The following is a 21,065-nucleotide window of genomic DNA, read 5'->3' as shown; positions in this document are numbered from 1 at the left end:
ACATGGCCTCCCAGTACCTCAAACATCCGTCTGTCCATCCATCCGTCAGTCCCCAGGTGCTCCTTGTCGGCAGCACACATGGCCTCCCAGTACCTCAAACATCCGTCTGTCCATCCATCCGTCAGTCCCCAGGTGCTCCTTGTCGGCAGCACACATGGCCTCCCAGTACCTCAAACATCCGTCTGTCCATCCATCCGTCAGTCCCCAGGTGCTCCTTGTCGGCAGCACACATGGCCTCCCAGTACCACTGATTCCCTGTGGCCTGCAGCCCTGAAGATCCCGCTCAGGAGCAGCTCTCAGGGCAGATGCTGCCTGCAGCCCCCGCATGTGCTGGGACCGTGAACTGTGATGCTAGTGCCCCACGGGACACACACTAGACCTCCCCGCTGGTGTCACGTCTCTCCACAGTGGGCACAAACAGGCTTTTACAACTAAAATGTCCACGTTTGTTTCAGAAAAGAAAAGAAAGAAAGAAAGAGGACGTACAACAGTCCTCAAAAGGCTGGGACCCGGGGTGCCCCACAGCCCTCACCGGCTCCTGGACGTGCTGGCTGCGCCGGGCTATCCTCGTGAGGCGCCTGCAGACCCCAAGGCACAGGGAGGAGACCACTAGGATGCCCAGGTCAGGGGCCACCAGGCGGATGGCATTGGGAATATCCTTCAGGTCCAGCCTGTGGAGGGCAGGGAGAGCCCATGGTGGGCTTAGGGAGGCTGGGACCGGTGGGGGCACCCCAGGAGCTGGAGGCCCCCACCTCACGCCCAGGAAATCCCTGAGGACTCTCACCTCGTGACCCCAATGTGCCGGGAGATGGTGTCCCAGGTGATGGTGTCCCAGGTGCTGCCTGCAGAGAGAGGTGGGGGAACCAGGTCAGGCAGGTGGGCACCAAGAAACCCCCTCATTGCCAAGAGGCCCTCAGAAGCCACAGGTCTCCAGGTGTCCAGGGATGCTTGAGAATGCTATTTATGCTGGTAGGGAAACAGGCCCAGCCAGGGAAAGTCTGGTAGGTCAGAGGCCATTAGTTCTGCCTGGCAGAATGCGGCTCACAGCCCAACTGGGCTCTGTGTGGCTGTGGCAGGGCTATCAGGTCTGTTGGCCAAGGCTGACTGCTTCTTGGGAGCCGGAGGGGGCACACATGGGAAGCCTGGTCGCAGAGCCACCAGGACCAGAGGGCCCTTGAGGCACCTGACTTCCAGTCTCTAAGCTGCAGGAGACACACGATTTTCACAGAATGAAAATGGAAAGTCGGGTGGGACATCCTGCCCACCACGATCCAGGCGGGACATGGAGGTGGGAAACCCCCCTCCAAGCAGTGGGGATGGGAGCCCAGGGCTCCGTCATCTGCACACTGGGGTGCTGGAGTCAGTGGAGGTGGGAGGGCTGGGTGCCAGTTGGAGAAGAATCTCCACAGGGTGAGAGGGTGCAGGACAGTGGGCAGGCAGCTCACCGGGTCTGCTGGCACCCCTGTCCCTCCAGCCTAGGCTCTATGCCTCCAAAGGCTCAGGAGGAAGATTTGAGCAGGGGGGGCCTGAGAAGACCAGGGCTGTCTGGTGAGCCGGACACCAGGCTTGGTTCAGTGTTGCCGGTGCTCAGCCCAGCCCCATGGCCACCTGTCACTGGGGCAATTAACCTGGGCCCATTTGCACTGGATATAAATAGTGGATAAACACTCAGAGGTAGACAAAGCCTGGATGAGGCAGGGTGGCCCCTGAGGCTGGCTGACCTTGCTGAAGAGTGTGAGGCTCCCCAACCCTGCCCAGGCCCTCTGGTTGCTCAGGGAGACCGTTGGCTCTCCCCTAGGCCTGCTGCCCTCAAGTATCCCCCCAGGCCCTCTAGTGACTCACAGCTTGGCCCCAGAAGCTGGTCCAGGCGGGGCACAGTATGCAGGCATATCTGGAAGGTGAGGTGGGCTGCCAAGAAGAGGAGGCTGAAGCCTAGCAGGGCTCGGAGGAGGCGGCCAGTGTGACCTGCAGGCAGAGTGGGCAGGGATAAGGCCAGCATGCAGCCGAGCCTGCGGGGGTATGGGGAGGGGGAGACCAGTGAAGGCCAGTCAGCCCTGGCTGTCAGCCATGAGCCAGGCTGTGTCCACCAGCCTAGCATAAACCCAGGGTCTGTCAGCAGAGAACTCAGGCAGCATACCCCTCCTGCACCATCCCACTGCTCACTCACAGCTGCCCCAAGGTCCTGAACTATCATGACCTCACTTTACAAAGAAATGGGCACAGAGAGGTGAAGTCACTTGCCCACAGTCATACAACAAGGAATCAGTGGAGTACACCACACCCAGCCCGCCAGTGCTTGAGTCTTGCCCCCTACTTGGGGTGTGGGGCATGGGGGGCAGAGCCAGTGTCAGAAGGAAAGGCCCCCTCAGGCTGGAGGCCACCTTCAGGTCTGGTCATGTATCCAGCAAACATCTGTGTTGCTATTGGCCCTAGCAGCATGGTACTGCCTTACCCCCAATGTGGGCTGAAAGCATGCACCATGCAGGGAAGACCCTGCCTGACACTCAACCACATGACTTACCAAACCTGCACACAGAACAAAGCCTCAGATTCCCAGAGGCGACTGTACCCCAGGAATTCACATGATGGATGGGGGACAAACGGGGGGGGACAGATGGAGGGATGAATGATGGCTGGATGGAGAGGAGGATACACTGGATGGATGAGAGGATGTATCGCGGGAATGGATAGGAGATGGATAGATGGATGAATGAATAGATACGGGATGGATGGCAGAAGGTCGATGAGAAGACAGAGGACGGGAAGCTGGATAAATGGATGGGCAGCCGTGATTATGGACAGATGAATGGTGGATGTATGAGAAGATGGATGGATGGGTAAATGAGGAATTGATGGGAGGATGGAGAGATGAACGAAGGGAGGAAGGATGGTGGGAAAGATGGACGGATAGATAGGAGGACAGAGAGATTAATGGATGGGGATGGATGGATGGATGGATAGGAGCACAGAGAGGTGGGTGAATGGGTGGAAGGATGGATCAACAGGTGGAGGATGGAGATACAAGTGAATGGGTGGGTGGGAGGACGGGTGGATAAATGGAATGATGCAGAGAGGATGAGAGGGTAGCGGGATGGCTGACAGCAATGTTGGGTGATGTCAGGGGGCAGCTCTAACTTCAGAGGGTGGAGAGCAATCAGGCTGGTATGGGGATCCTGAGAGGGCGGGGCAGTGTGTGTGGGTCCTGGGCCACCCACTGCAGTTGCTGGAAGCCCTGCCTGCCTCTCCCCTCGATCTGGGCTCACTCGTTCGGTCATGTGAGGCCTGCAGGGCACAGGGAGCGTGGTGGAAGGATGGCACCCTGCCTCTGTGGGCAGGCGACCCCCACCTCTGTTGTGCAAGGGAGGGGTCACACAGAAGTGTTTCCTCCTGAAGGAGCCAGGGCGCCGCTCAGGCCAGAATGTCTGGAGAAGCAGGAAATGGGGCTGGGAGGCTGGGGCTTCAGGTGTGGAGGTAAGGGAGCTTGTGGGGGGTGCAGAGAGCATTTGACCAGAGTGGGCACTGGGGCTCAAGCCCCAAACCTCCCTGATCTGACCTCTCTGTACGCAAACACTCCAGGACAGCCCCACTCCCACGACCCTGTTCTGGGGCAGCCTGGGACCCCTGTGGGTGTGGTGCCCACCTGGGCCCAGCTCTGGCACCACAGTGAGCTGCTGGTTGACCTCACCCTCCCAACATGAACTGGGTGAAGGGTGCTGAGGGAAGGGGAGTCCCCTACTCGTCCGAGGCCCTGTCACAGGGAGGATGGTCCAGAGGTGGGGGGCAGGGAGGGACAGGGCCAGAGGAGGTCAGAGCCTGAGCTCGAGGCCCTGGGAATCTGCTCTGCCATGCCTGGCATGTTGTCTGCCCACAGGCAGGAGGGCACAGGTCTTGGGAGGACAACAGAGCCTCTCATCCCCTCATCCGATGAGCACAGGGTCTTCCTGGGGCGCCGTTCTGCAACGTGAACGAGGCCCACCCGCCAGGCCCTCCCATCCACGGCCCCCAAGTCAGAGCAGAGCCCAGGGCTCCAGGGCAGTCACCCTCTCCGGATAGCAGTTGCAGGGCCTGGCTCCTCAAGTCCCTGTTAATCAGGTCATGGGAGCTGACCCTTGGGTCTCCTGAAGCTTCTGCTGCGCTGTGCCCTGCTGGGGCACATAGCCACAGTGCTGGCAAAGTGACTGAGAAAGAGATGGAAGGTTCCTGAGGATGCACTGAGGTGGACACCTCTCTGCCCAGCACAGGGAGCTGGGGTCAAGCTGACGCCCACGTGAGGATAGAGCCAGGAATCAGCACCCACAAGGGACCCGGGCAGCCTCAGACCTTCCACCCAGAGCCGGCGCCAAGGCCCAGCTGCAACATGACTGTGACCCTGTGGCCAGGCGCTCAGGCACGGATGGGCCTCACATTTTCCTCTCTCCCACCCGGAAAAACCCAGCAGCCTCTCTGACCCTGAAGGGCCTCTGAGGCCGGACAGATGGACAGAGGGAGGTCAGGCAGGCAAGTCTTCCCAGTGCCCTGACCCTTCCCCACCCTGGACTCCTGCCCTGGCTGAGAGCCTGTGCTTCTCCCAGTGCCAATTAGAAGAAAGTGTTCCCCATCACTGCAGGGCATGAAACACGATGGAACAAACAGCTCAGAGCTGAGACCCTGGGAACGGGGTCCACGGAGAGGAGGGGAGGGCCTGGACTGCCCGCAGTCTCCCCAGGTTGGCCCGAGCTGCGGATTAGAGAAGGGCTGGGACAGCCAGCCATGCAGGGGTATGGCCTGGGATCTCCCGTGGCTCCCAGCCCTACACCTGTGTGGGGCCCCTCCCTGAATTCTCCCTACACTCCAAGGTCAGGGCCCCTCCATACCAGTGCCCACGAGAGCAGAGAGCCTGACCAGACACCACAGGTCAGGGAGGGGGACCTGTGACCCTGTGGGAGGCAGGTTGACACCCTTTCAGGAGGACCCACGCCCCAATCCTGGGACCCTGTGAACATTTCCTGATGCAGAAAAGGGGAACCAGAAGTGCCAAGCAGCTAACCTTAAACAAGGGCTGCTCCTGGCCACCCCCACCCAGAGCAGGCCCAGTTTCACTCCAGGGTCCCAACCGTGGAGATGGGGCAGGAGGGCCCAATCAGAGTGACTTGGGGTGATGTTCAACTGGCCATTGCCAACCTGGATGATGGGGAAGGGGCGCTGAGCTGAGGAGCTGGAAACAGGAACCAGATTCTCCCCAGATCCCCCAGGAGGGACCAGCCTGGTGACATGTGGGTTTTCACCCCAAGAAGCCCATGCTGGACTCTGACCCCCAGACTGTGAGCATGGACCTGTGGGTGGCTGTTCGGTGTGAGGTGGTCTCTGCAGCCACAGGATACACCTGAGGTCCCGGGCGGCCAGCCTGCCGCCAGCCCCTCTCAGGTGCAGCAGGCATGGGCCGGGCTCCCTGCAGCAGTCTTGGCAATCCCTACGGCCCGCCAGGCTATACTTCCATGACCTCTGTCCGGAATGGGGTGGGGGTCACACCACTGACAGCCTGCTCCCTGGGAACCCTCTTTTAAGCTTGGGCATCTCTCTTCACTCTGGGAAACCTAAGGGCCTCCCTGCCTATGGGGCACAGAGCCATCTGCAGCACCTGTCCTTACTGAAAAGCCAGGACAAAAGCTGACCCGAAAGCAACCCGAGAGTGGCTGGTGGGACCCCGGCCTGAAGGGGCTCCTCAATCATGCACCCCATGCTGTTGGCCTTCAGGTCTGCGTCCCCCTTTACAGGAACCTGTCTGTACTCCACAGGACAGGGGGCAGGGCGCCGTCCTACTTGGGGATCCTCTCTGCTCTCAGCTCCTCTCAGACAAGCCGGTTCTCTGGGCCCCACTGTTCAGACTGCCCTGGGGGCAAACGCACCCTGACAGGCTTTTCCACCCATTTTGTCCTCCTGGTGGACTCAGAGGCCACCCTCCAGGAGCTCAGAACTAGGTGGGGACCGCCGGGCACCCAGTTACCCTGACCACAAGGTGGTCAGAGGAAAGCCATTGCCCCACAGAGCACCAAGCACACATGGATGGAGCCTGAGTCCACAGTGGGGCAGGGGCACTGGTGAGGTAGCTGGACTTAAGGGTTGGCCAGAGCCACTCAGGGCAGATGGGCTGCAAGGTCAGTGCTGGAACTGGGTGGGGGTCAGGGGAAGGACGTGGCAGGAAGGTGGCCCAGCCCATGGCCGGAGGAACAAGGCATCAGCCCTGCAACACGAGGTCAGAACATAGATCTGAAACAGCCAAGGGTCCACCATGAAAAATGAACCTAGGACCACTCATCCTTCACCAGTGACTCTTCAATCACAGAGAACGTAACCCCTGCCTGGTTCAGCCACAGCCCCAACTCTCCCCTGCCCCAGGTGTCTGGAGAAAGAGCTCTGAGACCCCTGAGTCCACACCCCTACCCCCACTGGGCCCTACCCACCCTTACCTCGGATGCTGTGCCGGGAGGGACCTGGGAACCAGGGCAGCAGCAGCAGGAACAGCAGGTAGACCAGGGAGAGCGCGTTGACCCGGAACAGGCAGGCTGCAGAAGAGACAGGACAGTCATCAGGGCCGCTCGGCAAGGGAGGACAGCCAGCCCCATACCCCAGCTGCTGCCCCCTGAGCCTCCCCGCCACAGGTGCGGTGCTTGTCACCCCAGGAGGCTGCCCACCTCCCTCCACGCGTGAGCAACCACACTCAGTGCAGGACAGGTCACTTGCCCTGGGAGCCCTGTGTTTGACTTACAACGGGCTGTTTACACTGAGCAGGGGGCCCTCGTGCTGCATGTGTCGCAGGACTCGCCCTGCAGAGCTGCCCCCCACCCCTGGAGCCAACACAGAGGTCATGACAACCTCCCCACTTGTCTTCTCTCGTACCCAGTCAACACACAGCATGGCTGACTTTGGGGTCCAGCTCTCTAAATCTCCTCCCTCCTGCCCGACTTCCACTTCCTGGACACCTTCGTGCACTCACTGGGGCTGTGGCCATGTCCCCCATCACGTCTCCCAGGAGAACCACAGCACGACCCCTTCAAGCCATGCTTGCATCCACAACTCACTCCTGGAAGCCTCCCCAATGCCATCCTGACAGAATGCAGCAGATGCTGGGGAAATGCCAAGTGTCCCAGCTCGGAGCTCATCACCCAGAAACCAGCCCTCTCAGCCTTTCCCAGGGGCCTAAGAGGGAGTTGGGCCAGGAAAGACCAGCTAGCAGCCCAGAGGGTACTGGTACCCCTGAAAGCGGCCCCTGGCCTGGAGCCACCTCTGCTCATTCCGCTCCTCAATCCATGGCAAGTGGCCCCAGTGCCTGGCCCTGCCCCCCCCAGCCCAGGACAGAGTGGACAGTTGTGGACAGTACCCACCACAGACCCAACCTCACCCCCAGACGGTCCAGCTTCATGGCCCTGTCATTGTGACTGAGCAGAGTGGCCCAGGGGTAAACCCACCACCCCCAGACTGGCCTCCCGAGGGGTGCTATCCCACTTCCACTCTTAGCCCCTCAGGCCCCCAGGTGGGGACCGTGAACCCAGCAACAGCTGGACCTCCACTTAACAGCCCTCCAGACATCCTGGGTCAAGACAAGCTGACCTGAACCCAGCCATACCATCTCCCCAGAGCAGTCAGTAGGGCCAGGTAGGGTGTTCAGCCCCCAAGCCCTCCAACCACCCCAGCAACAAGATAACCTGGAGAACCATATGGGAAGAACTGCGGCCCTGAACTCTGATCAGCAGTCTTCCTTTCTGGACACCACCAAGTTCTCCTGCTCCATGGAGCACCCTGACACGAAGCTGCCTCCTTCCATGAGGTACACTAGCCATAGCGACTTGCTCAAAGTCTAAAGATGCTCACAAATTACACATTTGCATAAAAAACAAACAAAAAATCAATCTGATTTGGCCCGAGAAGACCAGAGAAAAGCATTTATGGCAAAGGCATTTAACGTTCTGTTCTGTTTTCCAGGGCTGCACTTTTACCCTCTGGGCTCTGCCCCCTGCACCCACAGCACCAGCCAGGTGATGTCCACCCATCTGACCAGGTAAATTTCCTCCTAAGGGTGCATCCTGCTGGTCTCTGTACTGAAGTGTTCCTGTTCTGATCTGCCAGGGACAACAGCGCTGGACAAGCACTCAAGCCCCTTTGACAGTGTGCACAGGCCAGTGATAGGGAGGCTAACCCAGTGCAGCCCTGGGGAGCTCCTGGCTCTGATGCTGACCCTGAGCTGGGGGAATGGTGTAAGGAGAGACGGAGTCAATGCTTCATGATGCAGGCTGCAGCCTGGAAGATGCAAGGTTCCAGAGGTGGTGGTGCCGGCTGCACAATGCTGAGAATGTAATTAATGTCACCAAACCATCCACTTGAAAATGGTTAAGGAGGGGACTTCCCTGGTGGTCCAGTGGTCAAGACTCCGCACTCCCAATGCAGGGCGCAGGGGTTCCATCCCTGTTTGGGGAACTAAGACCCTGCATGCTGCACGGTGCGGTCAAGTAACTAAATCAGTTAAATGGTTAGGATGGTGAATTTCATTTTATGTGTATTTCACCAAAATAAAAGAATAAATGGGCCCAGAAACCAGTGAAGTATCTCAGACCAGAACCAGAAGGGCAGGGGCTGCCTGAGCCCCTCCTCTGCCACCAGTGGGGCCACAAGGCATGCGGGGCTGGGCCTCTGTCCCTTCCCCAGCCCAAGCAGAAGGAAAAGAATCTAGAAGCTCCTTCTGCCAAAAGCAGGAAATCAGAGACGAAGGGTCAAAAGGGAGGGCGTGGGAAGACAGTACGGACACGGTCACCCCACGTGGGTGCTGCCGGGCACTGCCCTACCCTGAGATGGTTGCCAGGCACAAGAGTCCACATAGGGCCTGCCCTGGAGGCGGAGGACAAGGACCCCTCAGTCAACCATTTGTTAGACGCAGAGCTGTCGGCCCAGCGGGAATCCTGTCTCCGTGGGGATACGGCAGAGAGCTAGAGGAAGAGAGTGTCCCAGGTGGTGCTAGTGGTGAAGAACCCTCCTGCCAATGCAGGAGACTTAAGAGATGCAGGTTCCATCCCCGATCAGAAAGATCCCCTGGAGGAGGGCATGGCAACCCACTCCAGTATTCTTGCCTGGAGAATCCCACGGACAGAGGTGCCTGGCCAGTTCATAGGGTCGCAAAGAGTCAGACACAACTGAAGTGACTTAACATGCATGCATGCACTGCCAACACAGATGAGGAAACAGAGACCTTGGGGTGTCCGGCTGCTGGCCCCGCAGAGATGGGCTGAGAGATGGTCCCCCACCAGGAAACTGGCACCACAGGCAGTTGGTGCCCAGACAAGCCCTGGACTTGACCCAGGGGACATGAGCTGGGAACGTAGCCCAGGGGTTGTGGGCCCACTGGCCTCCAGCCCCAGCAGGGCAGCCCTGGGCCAGGATGAAAGAGGCTGAGGTCACATTCCCAGACCACCTCCCCTTCCTGTTATCAGGGCCTGGGGCAAGAGGCTAGCAGAGCAAGAGTGACAGAGGGCTGGCCTGGACACAGGGACTAGAGGCACACTGGCCTCTCGGGGAAAGCCAGGCTGGCTCTTGCATGCTCCCTTGTTCAGAGAAAGAATCAGGTGCCCGGGGGGAAGGGCATTCGGATAGGAGACCGGGACTTGGGTGCAGACTCCTGGCTGCATACTCGCCCTTGGAGTCACTGGTCTAAATGCCAAGGACATGGTCTCACTGTGACTCTGCAGGACCAGGAGACTCAGGGCATCTGAGCAGGCTGCCTGGAGGAGGAGGCACTGTTTTTGGTCTTGAAAGCCAACTAAGACTCGGGAGGTTTGGGTCGGCCCCAGCCCCACAGAGAAGGAAGATGCTCGGCTGGGGAGGCGGTGGGGACATTCTGAGAAGGGGGACAGGCTGCTCTGCCAGGCAGCTCCTACCTCCCCATGAGAGCTGCTGGTGTCTGGTGACCTCATGGGGGAGATATGCCTTTTCCTGAGCAGGAACAATGGGGTGGGGGAGGGCTGTGCCCTCAGGGCTATGCCGGCAGGAAAGGCCCCTGCAACCCCTCCCTGCATGCTTAACCCTTCAGAGACCCCAGCACGTCCGCCCCTTGTCCTGCAGGTGAGGCAAGCGAAGCCTGGGGGGAGAGACGGAGTACTGGTCTCACCGGTGCCTGGCCAGGAAGGGAGGTGGCATGGAGGGCACAGACACCTGGACACTGCGTGCAGAGCTGGACCCCACAGCCTGGCCTGCAGGGAGATGGGGTCCCTTGCTGGGGGCTGGACTCTAGAGATCCCAGGTCTGCATGTGGTGCCATGACACAACCCCGAGTTTGGCCTGCGTGTGCCCCTGCAACCAGGTGGGAGACATGGACAGTGAGGCCCCATCCTTCCTGCTCCAACCCCCCAGCCCTGATTTCCCTGCCTGTGAAGTGAGGGGGGGCTGCAGCTCTGCACACGCCCTCAGGGTCCTCATCATTACCCTCTGAGGGGTCTTTCAGCCCATCTGCAGGGGTGACCAGGATGAATATGAGGCCTGAGCACCACACCACCTGGCTGGTGGGACCCGCACACAGGGTGGCATGTGTGGGTGACCCCAGGGGTCAGCATAGATGGCAGGAGGAGGCTCAGAGGTCATGTCAGACCTGCATCAGCATCCAAGCTGGAAGGATGGAGGAACTGGGAGAGACTCGGAGAGCGAAGAGGCCAGGAGTGGGGGATGCACCGTGGCCACCACCATGACTGCCCTGGCACCTCCTCTTTGCAGATAAGGAAACAAAGCGAGTCCCAGGCACAGGGTCTGATAACACTCCCCGCTGGGGAAATGGTGTGGGTCTAGGTGGCCCAGGGCGTAGAAGCAGGTGGGTGAGGGTCACTTCCAGGCCAGGCATTAGGACCTGCTGAACCAGCTCTGGAGGACAGCCGGCAGTGGACAGATGGGGCAGGATGGCTGGACCAGGACTGGCAGACCTGTGGGGTCAGCTGCGGACAGGGGACCCAGACAGAAGGCCCAATGTGGAAAACCAAGGCCTGGGAAGAGCTGCCATACCCTCTACCAGGCTGGGGACACCAGGCCCCTTCCAGAGCGGCCAGCACCATGGCACCCGGAGAAAGAGGGAGGAGGATGCGCGGGCGTGGGGCCCAGAGTCCGGGGCAGCTGCAGCTCCCTGGCCCTTCCTACTCTCCGCGCTGGTCCTGCTTGAGGTCAAGGGGAGAAGAGCTGTGGGCCTCTGCTTGGGGATCACTTCTGGTGTGAGGCAGCTCAGGAGCCCAGAACCTGGACCCCAGACCATGAAATTCTCCCTTGAGAAATGACTGGAGGAGACCCAGTCCTGCAGGAGACAGGCCGCTCAAGGCCGCCGTCTCCCCAGACGCTGGGTGGGGTTGGAGGGCTCATAACCACCCCCTGAGGGGCTGCTGCCATGGGGACAGTGCCAGACGGGCAGCAGAGAGAACTAGCCAATCCCCAAGGCACCGTTCAGGACAGAGGCCACAGCCGGCAGCCACGCCCACCACCACTCCTTGTGTAAAAGTTAAGTGAGAGCAGACACACACACGTGTAAACGTCACAATTGCCCAGAAGAGCCACGCCAGCGGAGCCAGTGTTTACCTGCACAGGAGGGGCCTTGCTTGCCTGGGAGTTTCCTCCTCAGGGTGTGTTACTGGGCTTGTTGGCAGTGTGACCAAGAGGGTGAGACTGGGGGACTCACCACAGAGCAGTGGGTCCCCAGGCCCAGGCTTCCAGTCACAGACGGGGCAGGAGGCTGGGGCGGATGTGCGTCACTGGAGTCCCCAGGCGGTGGCAGGACTAGGCCCGGGGTCTCCTGACCCGACAATGGGCACCCTTGGGCCACCTCTCCGCCAGCTCTTCCGGGCAGGGCCGGGTGGGGCCCAGAGGCTCAGAGTCCCCTGGGGACCGCTGCCAGGCTACAGCAGCCGCCAGGGCGGGGGTCCTGTCCGAGCCTGCCCTCCCCCCAGCCTGCTGCATCTCCCGCCAGCTTGTTCACTCTGCCTTATTTGGCTTGGAGGAGAAACCCATAAACACTTCCCTGCTCGCTTCGGCCAGGGGCCGGTGGGTGGGGCGAGGGAGGAAGAGGAAGACAGAAGAGGGGAGACAGACACGGTGGCACCAGCCGTCCCCTGCCGTCTGTGGGGCCGCATGGGCGGCCAGGCCTCGCAGCGCCCATGGCAGCGCCCACAGCACTCGGTTGCTGCACCTGCCACCACTCCCACCCCCCACCTACCAGGCCCCGACCCAGAGAAGACCAAGACTCAGATCAGACCCGGCTTTCCAAAGAAGAGGGCGAGGAGATCGGCTGAGGGGCCCCCAGGGCCCCCTACCTCAGGGGACAGGCGCCCGGGGCCAGCACAGGCAGTGCGGGTGGCACCTCAGGACCCCTCAGAGGGCATGCAGGCGGCTGGGGGAGAGGGGAGCAAAGGCCCTGCTGCCCAGACCCGCCTGCGGCCAAGATGCCTGGCTCTTCAGCCGCACTTCCTCCACTGCCTGACCCCATGCTCTGTCCAGTACATGCCCGCCTGAGACCCAGTCCCACTGGGTACCACCTCCGCCGGAGCTCACCCACCTGAGACCCTGTCCCACTGGGGAACCACCTCCACTGGAGCCCGCCCACCCGAGGGTCGCACCCAGGCGTCCAGAGGCTCCCTCCATGGCCAGCCTTGGGGTGGCAGGGGCACACTGAACGGCAGGAGGGACGAGGGCAGTGCAGGGTAGCCTCCTCCAGCTCGGGGATCAAGGAGGATGGGCCCACAAAGCCCTGGAGCCTCAGTGACCTTCACAGAAGTCCCCTTCCCTCCACAGTAGAAGCTGAGGCGGCAGGCGAAAGGAGGCCACAGACACGGCTGTGGGCCCGTAGGCGTGCAGGACAGAGTGAGGGGACAGGAGAGGCCAAGGGACATGGTTACACACGTGGAGACCTGCCAGCAGCCTGGGTGCCCAGAGCAGGCAGAGGGTTTAACCACCGTGTCCAGGTTTAATGAGCTCAGTGTCCGGGAAACCAGGTTTCACGACTCACCTGAGTGCACAGGTGGCTGCCCCCTCCCCACAGCACGGGCTCCAGGAAGCATGGTGACCAAACTTCCAACCAGTGCGGCCCAGGCCAGGGGACAAGGCAGGGGCCAGGGGTGTGAGAGAGCTGCTTCTGGGGTCAGGCATGGGCCTCGCTGGCTGTTCACAGGTCTCCTAATTCAAAGGAGAGCCGCCTGCAGCACATTCTCTGCCAAGGCGACGTGGGGGAGGGGAACTCTGGCACCTGTCTCCCCCCAAGGCTGCTCAGACCCCTTCCCCCAGAGCTCAGTCTTCCCTGAAGACCCTCCAGCACTGCTGAGAATGAGCCGGCTTCCCCAGACCAGGGCCACACAGCTGCCCCAAAAAACAGTTGCGCTCCGGGCCTGTGTCTGGAGCTTCAGGTATTCGCTGTGGCCCCAAAGGGTCAGGGCTCCCACCCCGCCTAGCCCTCCACAATGGAGAGGCTGGATTCCAGGCCAGGGGTGGGAACTGCATTCCACAGGGAGGGACAGAGAACCCCTGCTGGGCCCCTAGCCTCCCCGGGGCAGAAGGAGACCTTGCTTATCTCAGTCTCTGCAGGTGGACACTAAGGGAGGACAGACACGCCCCTCCCACCCCTGCCCGGATGTGGCTTGACCGTGCAGCCCTCCCCACTGCCTGGAGCCCAGGGCCTGGCAGACACATGGGTCACAGCTGGGGCTTCACGGAGGGCCACAGTGAGCAGGTGATGGTCAGCTGCATCCCCAAGGCCAGCACCCAGCAGGAGGAACCCACCTGCCGCAAGGGCAGACAGGCTCCACCGGCCTCTCCACATGGGTCAGCTCTGGGTATGGCTCCCACCCTCCTGGACTCCCCAGGACCAGGCAGGACCCTCTCCAGCCTCAAGGAAAGGGGTTTGCCACTGAGCTGCACCCCCAGACTGAGAGGAGTACACCCCACTGCACTCCGGTGCGCATTGCCACCCCCAACCCCAGGCTCTGTGCCAGAAAGGGGCTCCTGCTGGCCATTTGTCAGGAGCGGAAACTGAGGCCCGACAGGGTCCACATAAAGACCTCAGGGCCTTCCACATCCCGCTGCTCTTCCTGTGACCAAGTTCTGACCACCTCCTCCACGCACCAGCCCCACTCAGCCAGGTCCCACCTGCTCTCTCCCAGACCCTGTCCCCGGCCCCCCAGGAGCACCCCAAACCCTGTGTACCAGCTCACAGGGGATGGACAGGCAGCCCCCAACAACCAGAGTGCCCATGTGCCCCCTGCAACAAGGTGCTGGCCTGGCGGAAGCAGACAGAAGCAGCTGTGGTGACAGACAGCAGGCCAGGTGCTCAGCTCTGCATAAACAAGGAGGCTCATGACCCGGCACTCCCACCCCACCCCGAAGGCCAAGCCAATTGATATGATGGGGTTCCTATGGGGGTGGCCCCGGCATGGGGTCCCCTTGAGATCCCCTGTCCACAGAGCCAGGAGTGGGGTGAGAAGGGGCAGTGCCGTATAGGGGACCCTCCTGAGCCAGCACTGAGGCGTGTCAGCAGTGGGGCCTGAGGTCGCCTCAGCCACCAGCATGCCTCCCACAGCCTCAGCCAGGGCCTCCCATCCCCGAGCAATATGAACAGGTCACAAGGTCACGGAGAATGCAGGAGAACAGGGAGGAGACATGAAGCCACAGGAGGTGCTGCTCACCACCCCTCCGGGGTGGGCAGGCCCTGGACCCGGGCCTCCTGCACAGACGGGGCTCCCAGGGCTTTTCAGCCAGCAGCCCACATCCTCCCCAAAGTTCTTCACTGTGCCCAGACATGGCAGAACCCGTCCTACAGAGCTGTGGTCCTCCCAGTGGGTTCCCAGGCCAACCTATTGCGTCCCCTGTGGATCTGGCAGCGAGGCCCGGCTTGCCCAGCCCTGCATGTTGTGACATGGCCCTGTGGGACTTGCCTGCAGACAGAAGGTTACCCAGACATGGAAAGAAGCAGGTGCGTGGTTCTCTCAACAAAACGGTTACTTGTGGAACCCCCTGCTGCAGCCTAGCCTGACCCATGGCATCTTGGCAAACAGTGCCCCCCAAGTGCCCCCAGGAGAACAACAAGCTGCCTCCCCAAGTCCTGCATCTCCCACAAGTGGAGGCAATGTCCACTGTGAGGCTGGCCTCAGCAGCCGGCGCTGAGGCCATGGGGCCTCTGAAGGCTGAGGTGCTGACTCAGAGCGCCCGCCCTGTGATTCAGCACCCCAGTCCCTCAGCCTCTCCGGTCTGGCTAGTGCAAACAGTCCCTGAGCCTGGTTGCAGTCCCCCCACTCTCCAGGGCCCTTCCTGGCACCTAGTGAGGAATGCCACCCAGCCACCTTGGCTGGCAGATGGGGGCGGGCTCACTGACTGGAGGAGGCAAGCTGGCCGGCAAGAGAGGCTCTGTAAGTGCCTTCAGAGCCCTGCCCTCCCCATGAGGTGGGACCTGGGGGAGAAGGGTGTCCTTGCCTGGGCATTTATTTATTTTCAATCACTTTATATTTTAAATTGGGATAAAGCTGCTTTATGATGTGTTGGTTTCTACTTTACAACCACATGAGTCAGCTATACACGCACATAATCAAACACCGTCTTCCAGCAACACAAGAGATGACTCCACACATGGAAATCACCAGACAGTCAATACTGGAATCAGATTGATCATATTCTTTGCAGTCGAAGATGGAGAAGCTCTTATACAGTCGGACAAAATAAGACCTGGAGCTGACTGACTCATATCATGAACTCGCTATTGCAAAATTCAGCCTTACACTAAAGAAAGCAGGGAAAACCACTAGGCCATTCAGGTTTGACCTAAATCAAATTCCTTATGATTATACAGCGGAAGTGATGAATAGATTCAAGGGATTAGATCTGATATGGTGCCTGAAGAACTATGGATGGAGGTTGGTAACACTGTACAGGAGGCAGTGATCAAAACCAACCCAAAGAAAAAGAAATGAAGAAGGCAAAATGGTTATCTGAGGAGGCCTTACAAATGGCTGAGAAAAGAAGAGAAGTGAAAGGCAAAGGAGAAAAGGAAAGATATACCCAACTGAATGCAGAGTTCCAAAGAACAGCAAGAAGAGATAAGAAAGTCTTCTTAAGTGAACAATGCAAAGAAACAGAGGAAAACAATAGAATGGGAAAGACTAGCAATCTCTTCAAGGAAACTGGAGATACTAAAGAAACATTTCATGCAAAGATGGGCACAATAAAGGACAGAAATAGTAAGGAGCTAACAGAAGCAGAAGAGATTAAGAAGGGTTGGCAAGAATACATAGAAGAACTGTACAAAAAAGGTCCTAATGACCTGGATAACCACAATGGTGTGGTCACTCACCTAGAGTCAGACAGCCTGGAGTGTGAAGTCAAGTGGGCCTTAGGAAGCATTCCTACAAACAAAGCTAGTGGAGGTGATGGAATTCCAGCTGAGCTATTCAAAATCCTAAAACATGATGCTGTTAAAAGTGCTACACTCAATATGCCAGCAAATTTGGAAAACAGCAGTGGCCACAGGACTGGAACATCAATTTTCATTCTAATCCTAAAGAAGGGCAATGCCAAAGAATGTTCAGACTACCATACAATTACATTCATTTCACATGCCAGTAAGGTAATGCTCAAAATCCTTCAAGCTAGGCTTCAACAGTACGTGAACTGAGAACTTTCAGATGCACAAGCTGGATTTAGAAAAGGCAAAGGAACCAGAGATCAAATTGCCAACATCCATTGGATCATAGAAAAAGCAAGAGAATGCCAGGAAAACATCAACTTCTGCCTCATTGACTATGCTGAAGTCTTTGACTATGTCAGTTCAGTTCAGTCGCTCAGTCATGTCTGACTCTGCGACCCCATGGACTGCAGCACGCCAGGCTTTCCTGTCCATCACCAACTCCCGGAGCTTGCTCAAACTCATGTCCATTGAGTCAGTGATGCCATCCAACCATCTCATCCCTCTATCGTCCCCTTCTCCTCCTGCCTTCAATCTTTCCCAGCATCAGTCTTTTCTAACGAGTCAGTTCTTTGCATCAGGTGGCCAAAGTATTGGAGCTTCGGTTTTAACATCAGTTCTTCCAGTGAATATTCAGGACTGATTGACTGGTTTGATCTCCCTGCAGTTCAAGAGACTGTCAAGAGTCTTCTCCAACGCCACAGTTCAAACGCATCAATTCTTCAGTGCTCAGCTTTCATTATGGTCTAACTCTCACATCCATAAGTGACCACTGGAAAAACCATAACTTTGACTATACAGACCTTTGTCAGCAAAGTAATGTCTCTGCTTTTTAATATGTTGTCTAGGTTTGTCATAGTTTTTCTTTCAAGGAGCAAGTGTCTTTTAATTTCATAGCTGCAGTCAAAATCTGCAGTGATTTTGGAGCCCAAGAAAATAGTCTCTCCCTGTTTCCGTTGTTTCCCCATCTATTTGCATGAAGTGATGGGACTGGAAGCCAGGATCTTGGTATTCTGAATGTTGAGTTTTAAGCCAACTTTTTCACTCTCCTCTTTCACTTTCATCAAGAGGTTCTTTAGCTTCTCTTCCCTTCCTGCCATAAGGGTGGTGTCATCTGCATATCTGAAGTTACTGACATTTCTCCCGACAATCTTAATTCCAGCTTATGCTTCATCCAGCCCGGCATTTTGCATGATGTACTCTGCATATAAGTTAAATAAGCAGGAGTGGATCACAAGAAAATGTGGACAATTCTTAAAGAGATGGGAATACCAAACCACCCTACCTGCCTCCTAAGAAATCTGTATGCAGGTCAAGAAGCAATAGTTAGACATGGGAAAACAGACTGGTTCCAAATTGGGAAAGGAGTTTGTCAAGGCTGTATATTGTCACCCTGCTCATTTAACTTTACACAGAGTACATCATGCGAAATCCCTGGCTGGGTGAGTCACAAGCTAGAATCAAGATTTCCAGGAGAAATTTCAATAACCTCAGATCTGCAGATGATACCATTCTAATGGCAGAAAGTGAAGAGGAAGTAAAGAGCCTCCTGATGAAGGTAAAAGAGTAAAAAAGCTGGCTTAAAACTCAACATTCAGAAAACTCAAATAAATGGCAACCAGTCCCATCACTTCATGGCAAATAGATGGGGAAACAATGGAACAGTGTCAGACTTTATCTTCTTGGGCTCCAAAATAACTGCAGATGATGACTGTATCCATGAAACTAAAAGACACTTGCTCCTTGGAAGAAAAACTGTGACAAACCTAGGCAGCATATTAAAAAGCAAAGACATCACTTGCCAACAAAGGTCCATATAGTCAAAGCTATGCTTTTTCCAATAGTCATATATGGATGTGAGAGTTGGACCATAAAGAAGGCTGAGTGCCGAAGAACTGATGCTTTCAAATTGTGGTGCTGTAGAAAATTATTGAGAGTCCCTTGGACAGAAAGGAGATCAAACTAGTCAATCTTGAAATCAACCCTGAATATTCACTGGAAGGACTGATGCTGAAGCACCAATACTTTGGCCACCTTATATGAACAGCCAACTCATTGGAAAAGACCCTGATGCTGGAAAAGACTGAAGGCAGGAGGAGAAGGGGGTGACAGAGGATGAGATGGTTGGATGGCCTCACTGACTCAAAGGACATGAGTTTGAGCAAATTCTGGGAGATGGTGAAGGACAGGGAAGCCTGGCATTCTGCAGTTCATGGGGTCACAAAAAGTCAGAAATGACTTAACAACTGAACAACAACAATACATAATACATCCCTCATGGGCCAGAGCACCGAGCTGAACTCCCTGGGCTGCACAGCAGCTTCCTACTATGTCTGTTTCACACATGGCAGTGTATACATGGCAATACTAGTCTCCCAGTTCAGCCCACCTGCCCCTTCCCTGCTGTGTCTACAGGTCCATTCTCTACATCTCTATTCTTGTGTTGCAAACAGGTTCATCAGGACCATTTTTCGAGATTCCACATTATGTGTTAATATCCATTTGTCTTTCTCTGACCCACTTTGCTCTGTATGACAGACTCTATATTATCCCCATCTCTAGAAATGACCCAATTCCATTTCTTTTTATGGATGAGTAGTATTCCATTGTATATATACGCTACATCTTCTTTATCCATTCATCTGTCATTGGACATTTAGGTTGTTTCCGCGGTCTGACAATTGTAAATAGTACTACTGTCAACACTGGGGCATGCCTGGGCATTTAGGTAGGAGGCCCTGTTCGTGTGTGTGTGTGTGTGTGTGTGTGTGAGAGAGAGAGAGAGAGAGAGAGACAGAGATCAGGAGATGAAAGGGGACATTCATGGCCTTCTGCCCTATGGCCATCCTGCTTCCGAGGAGATGCCTGCCCCAGCATGGTGCTGACCCCAGAAGGTACCCACAAGTGTGTGACTGAGTGGGTGCCAATAGCATGAAGCAGCTGGAGAACCTGGCCACCCTCTTCACTTGGGTGAGGGTGCTGAGGTCAGGGGATAGCCTGAGAGCCTGGAGGTGTGACCAGAGACATCACATGCCAACCAGCTCATGCAGACTTCTTTTCCTAGAGAGGCAGACTGGCTGAGAGCTTCTGCAACAGGCCTCAGGCCTGTGAGGTGCTTCATCCCGTGTCCATCAGAAGCCGGAGGATGGCGGATACCTCCTCATAGTAAAGCCTGAGAACCCCCAGGGAAGAAGGAACTCTCCAGCCCCTTCAGAGTCTGGACGCCAGACTGCAACACCAAGGCTTGTTCGAATTTCCGGCTTGCTGGGCTCCCTGCAAATTTCAGACTTGTCTCATAATTGTGCAAGCCAATTCTTTAACACAAATCCTTCTCTCTCTCATGAGTGTATGTATTTGCCTCTTCTGTAAGACACCACACTGCTCTATCCCTCTCTTATTGTCTCTGTTTCTCTGGAGAACCCTGACTGATCTACCGGCTTTCGGGATTCTACACTGTGAGTCGCTGGCTCACCTGCCTGTCTCTGAGGTCTGGGTCCAGGGGGCTGCAGGGCTGGGGCAGACAGGGTGTTGGGGCCCCACTCAGGCTCTGGGAATGCAACAAGCTCAGAATCACTGAGGGAGAAACCAACACTGTCTAGTCCTAACAACCAGCCTGGACAGAGCGGCTCAGCCTGGCTTCTCCCCCGGGACACCAGACCCCCAGGGCAGAGACGCAGCCCACGCTGCTCTGCACACCCACCCCCAGGGGCAGGATGGCCGGGGGCAGGGCCTCCCCAGGCCTGAACTCTGGCTCCGTCAGGCCAGGAGTGGGCGATCTCTTCCCTTGGGCAGGAAAGGGTGCTGACCAGCTCACAGAACATTCACTTTCCTTTCCTTCCTTTTCAGAAGTTTTTTAGATGCGGAAAAGCACAGAAATAACAAACAAGTGAGTTCCACTCCTCCTGCTCCTGCGGTCTGGCTGTCACATGGTCCTCCTGCCAGAGCACATCCTACCAGGTCACACATCACCCTCGGTCGTCACCCTCAGCCCGAGTGTCCTTTGCTCATCTCCCCAGGCCTCCTCTCCCCTCCCTGAGAAAAAAGCGCACACGAATTTCAGGATATCCTTCCAGGAAAGAGGCACTTCTGGACTCTGGAATTCCATCTGGGGTGGTTTCCAAGGGGGCATCTGGGCCTGCAGCTGCTGTGTGTTGAGCCAGAAAGAACAAAAGAGCCCTGGGCATGCTGGGCCCCCTAGACCAAGCCCCAGGCCCACCACGGAGGGTGGGCCACCCTCACCCAGGCTCCCAGGGGCCTGTCTCAGCTCCTCCCTTCCTGCCTCCCAGAAGCCCAGAACCCAGAGGACCCTGCCGGGTGCCTGACAGAGACTGAGCCAGTCCTGGACTTTCTCCCCTTTTAAATCCTCGCTGAAACTTCCTGAGGCATGAATTCTAAGCCTGTGGAGAAAGGGCTGGGGAAGGAGGGGGTCGGGGGCAGTGATCGGCTTTGCTGGAAACCCCTGCCCCTTGGCTGCGTGTTCTCAGATTCTGCAAGTGCAATGCCATCAGCGCTCATCCAAGGCACCAGGACAAGCCCACTGCTGTCTGCTGTGGAGAAGGGAGGTCCTGCGGGTCACAAGCAACCCTGGTCGCCGGGCCAGTGAGTGACCAAGCCGGGCCTCTCACTACGT

The 21,065-nt window shown here is 57.3% G+C and overlaps 1 protein-coding gene across 4 annotated transcripts in view; it reads right to left on the bottom strand.

The window, feature by feature from the left end:
• The window catches only part of PIEZO1 (piezo type mechanosensitive ion channel component 1 (Er blood group)), a 56,942-nt gene that overhangs the window by 21,641 nt on the left and 14,236 nt on the right, over positions 1-21,065 (bottom strand). For all 4 annotated transcript variants that reach the window (XM_055412957.2, XM_055412959.2, XM_055412960.2 and 1 more), the window contains exons 2-5: positions 6,447-6,542; positions 1,843-1,965; positions 785-842; positions 533-671 (exon numbers count right to left, since the gene is read on the bottom strand). In XM_055412957.2, the coding sequence (XP_055268932.2) occupies positions 533-671; positions 785-842; positions 1,843-1,965; positions 6,447-6,542 (416 nt within the window). The remainder of the gene's footprint in view (positions 1-532; positions 672-784; positions 843-1,842; positions 1,966-6,446; positions 6,543-21,065) is intronic.

The sequence above is a fragment of the Moschus berezovskii genome, chromosome 22 (genome assembly GCF_049115385.1).
Source record: "Moschus berezovskii isolate FMDL1 chromosome 22, NW_MosBer_1.0, whole genome shotgun sequence".
In the NCBI taxonomy this organism is placed as follows: domain Eukaryota; kingdom Metazoa; phylum Chordata; class Mammalia; order Artiodactyla; family Moschidae; genus Moschus; species Moschus berezovskii.
Note: the sequence above shows the minus strand (reverse complement) of the source record. Positions and strands in the feature narration are given on the sequence as shown.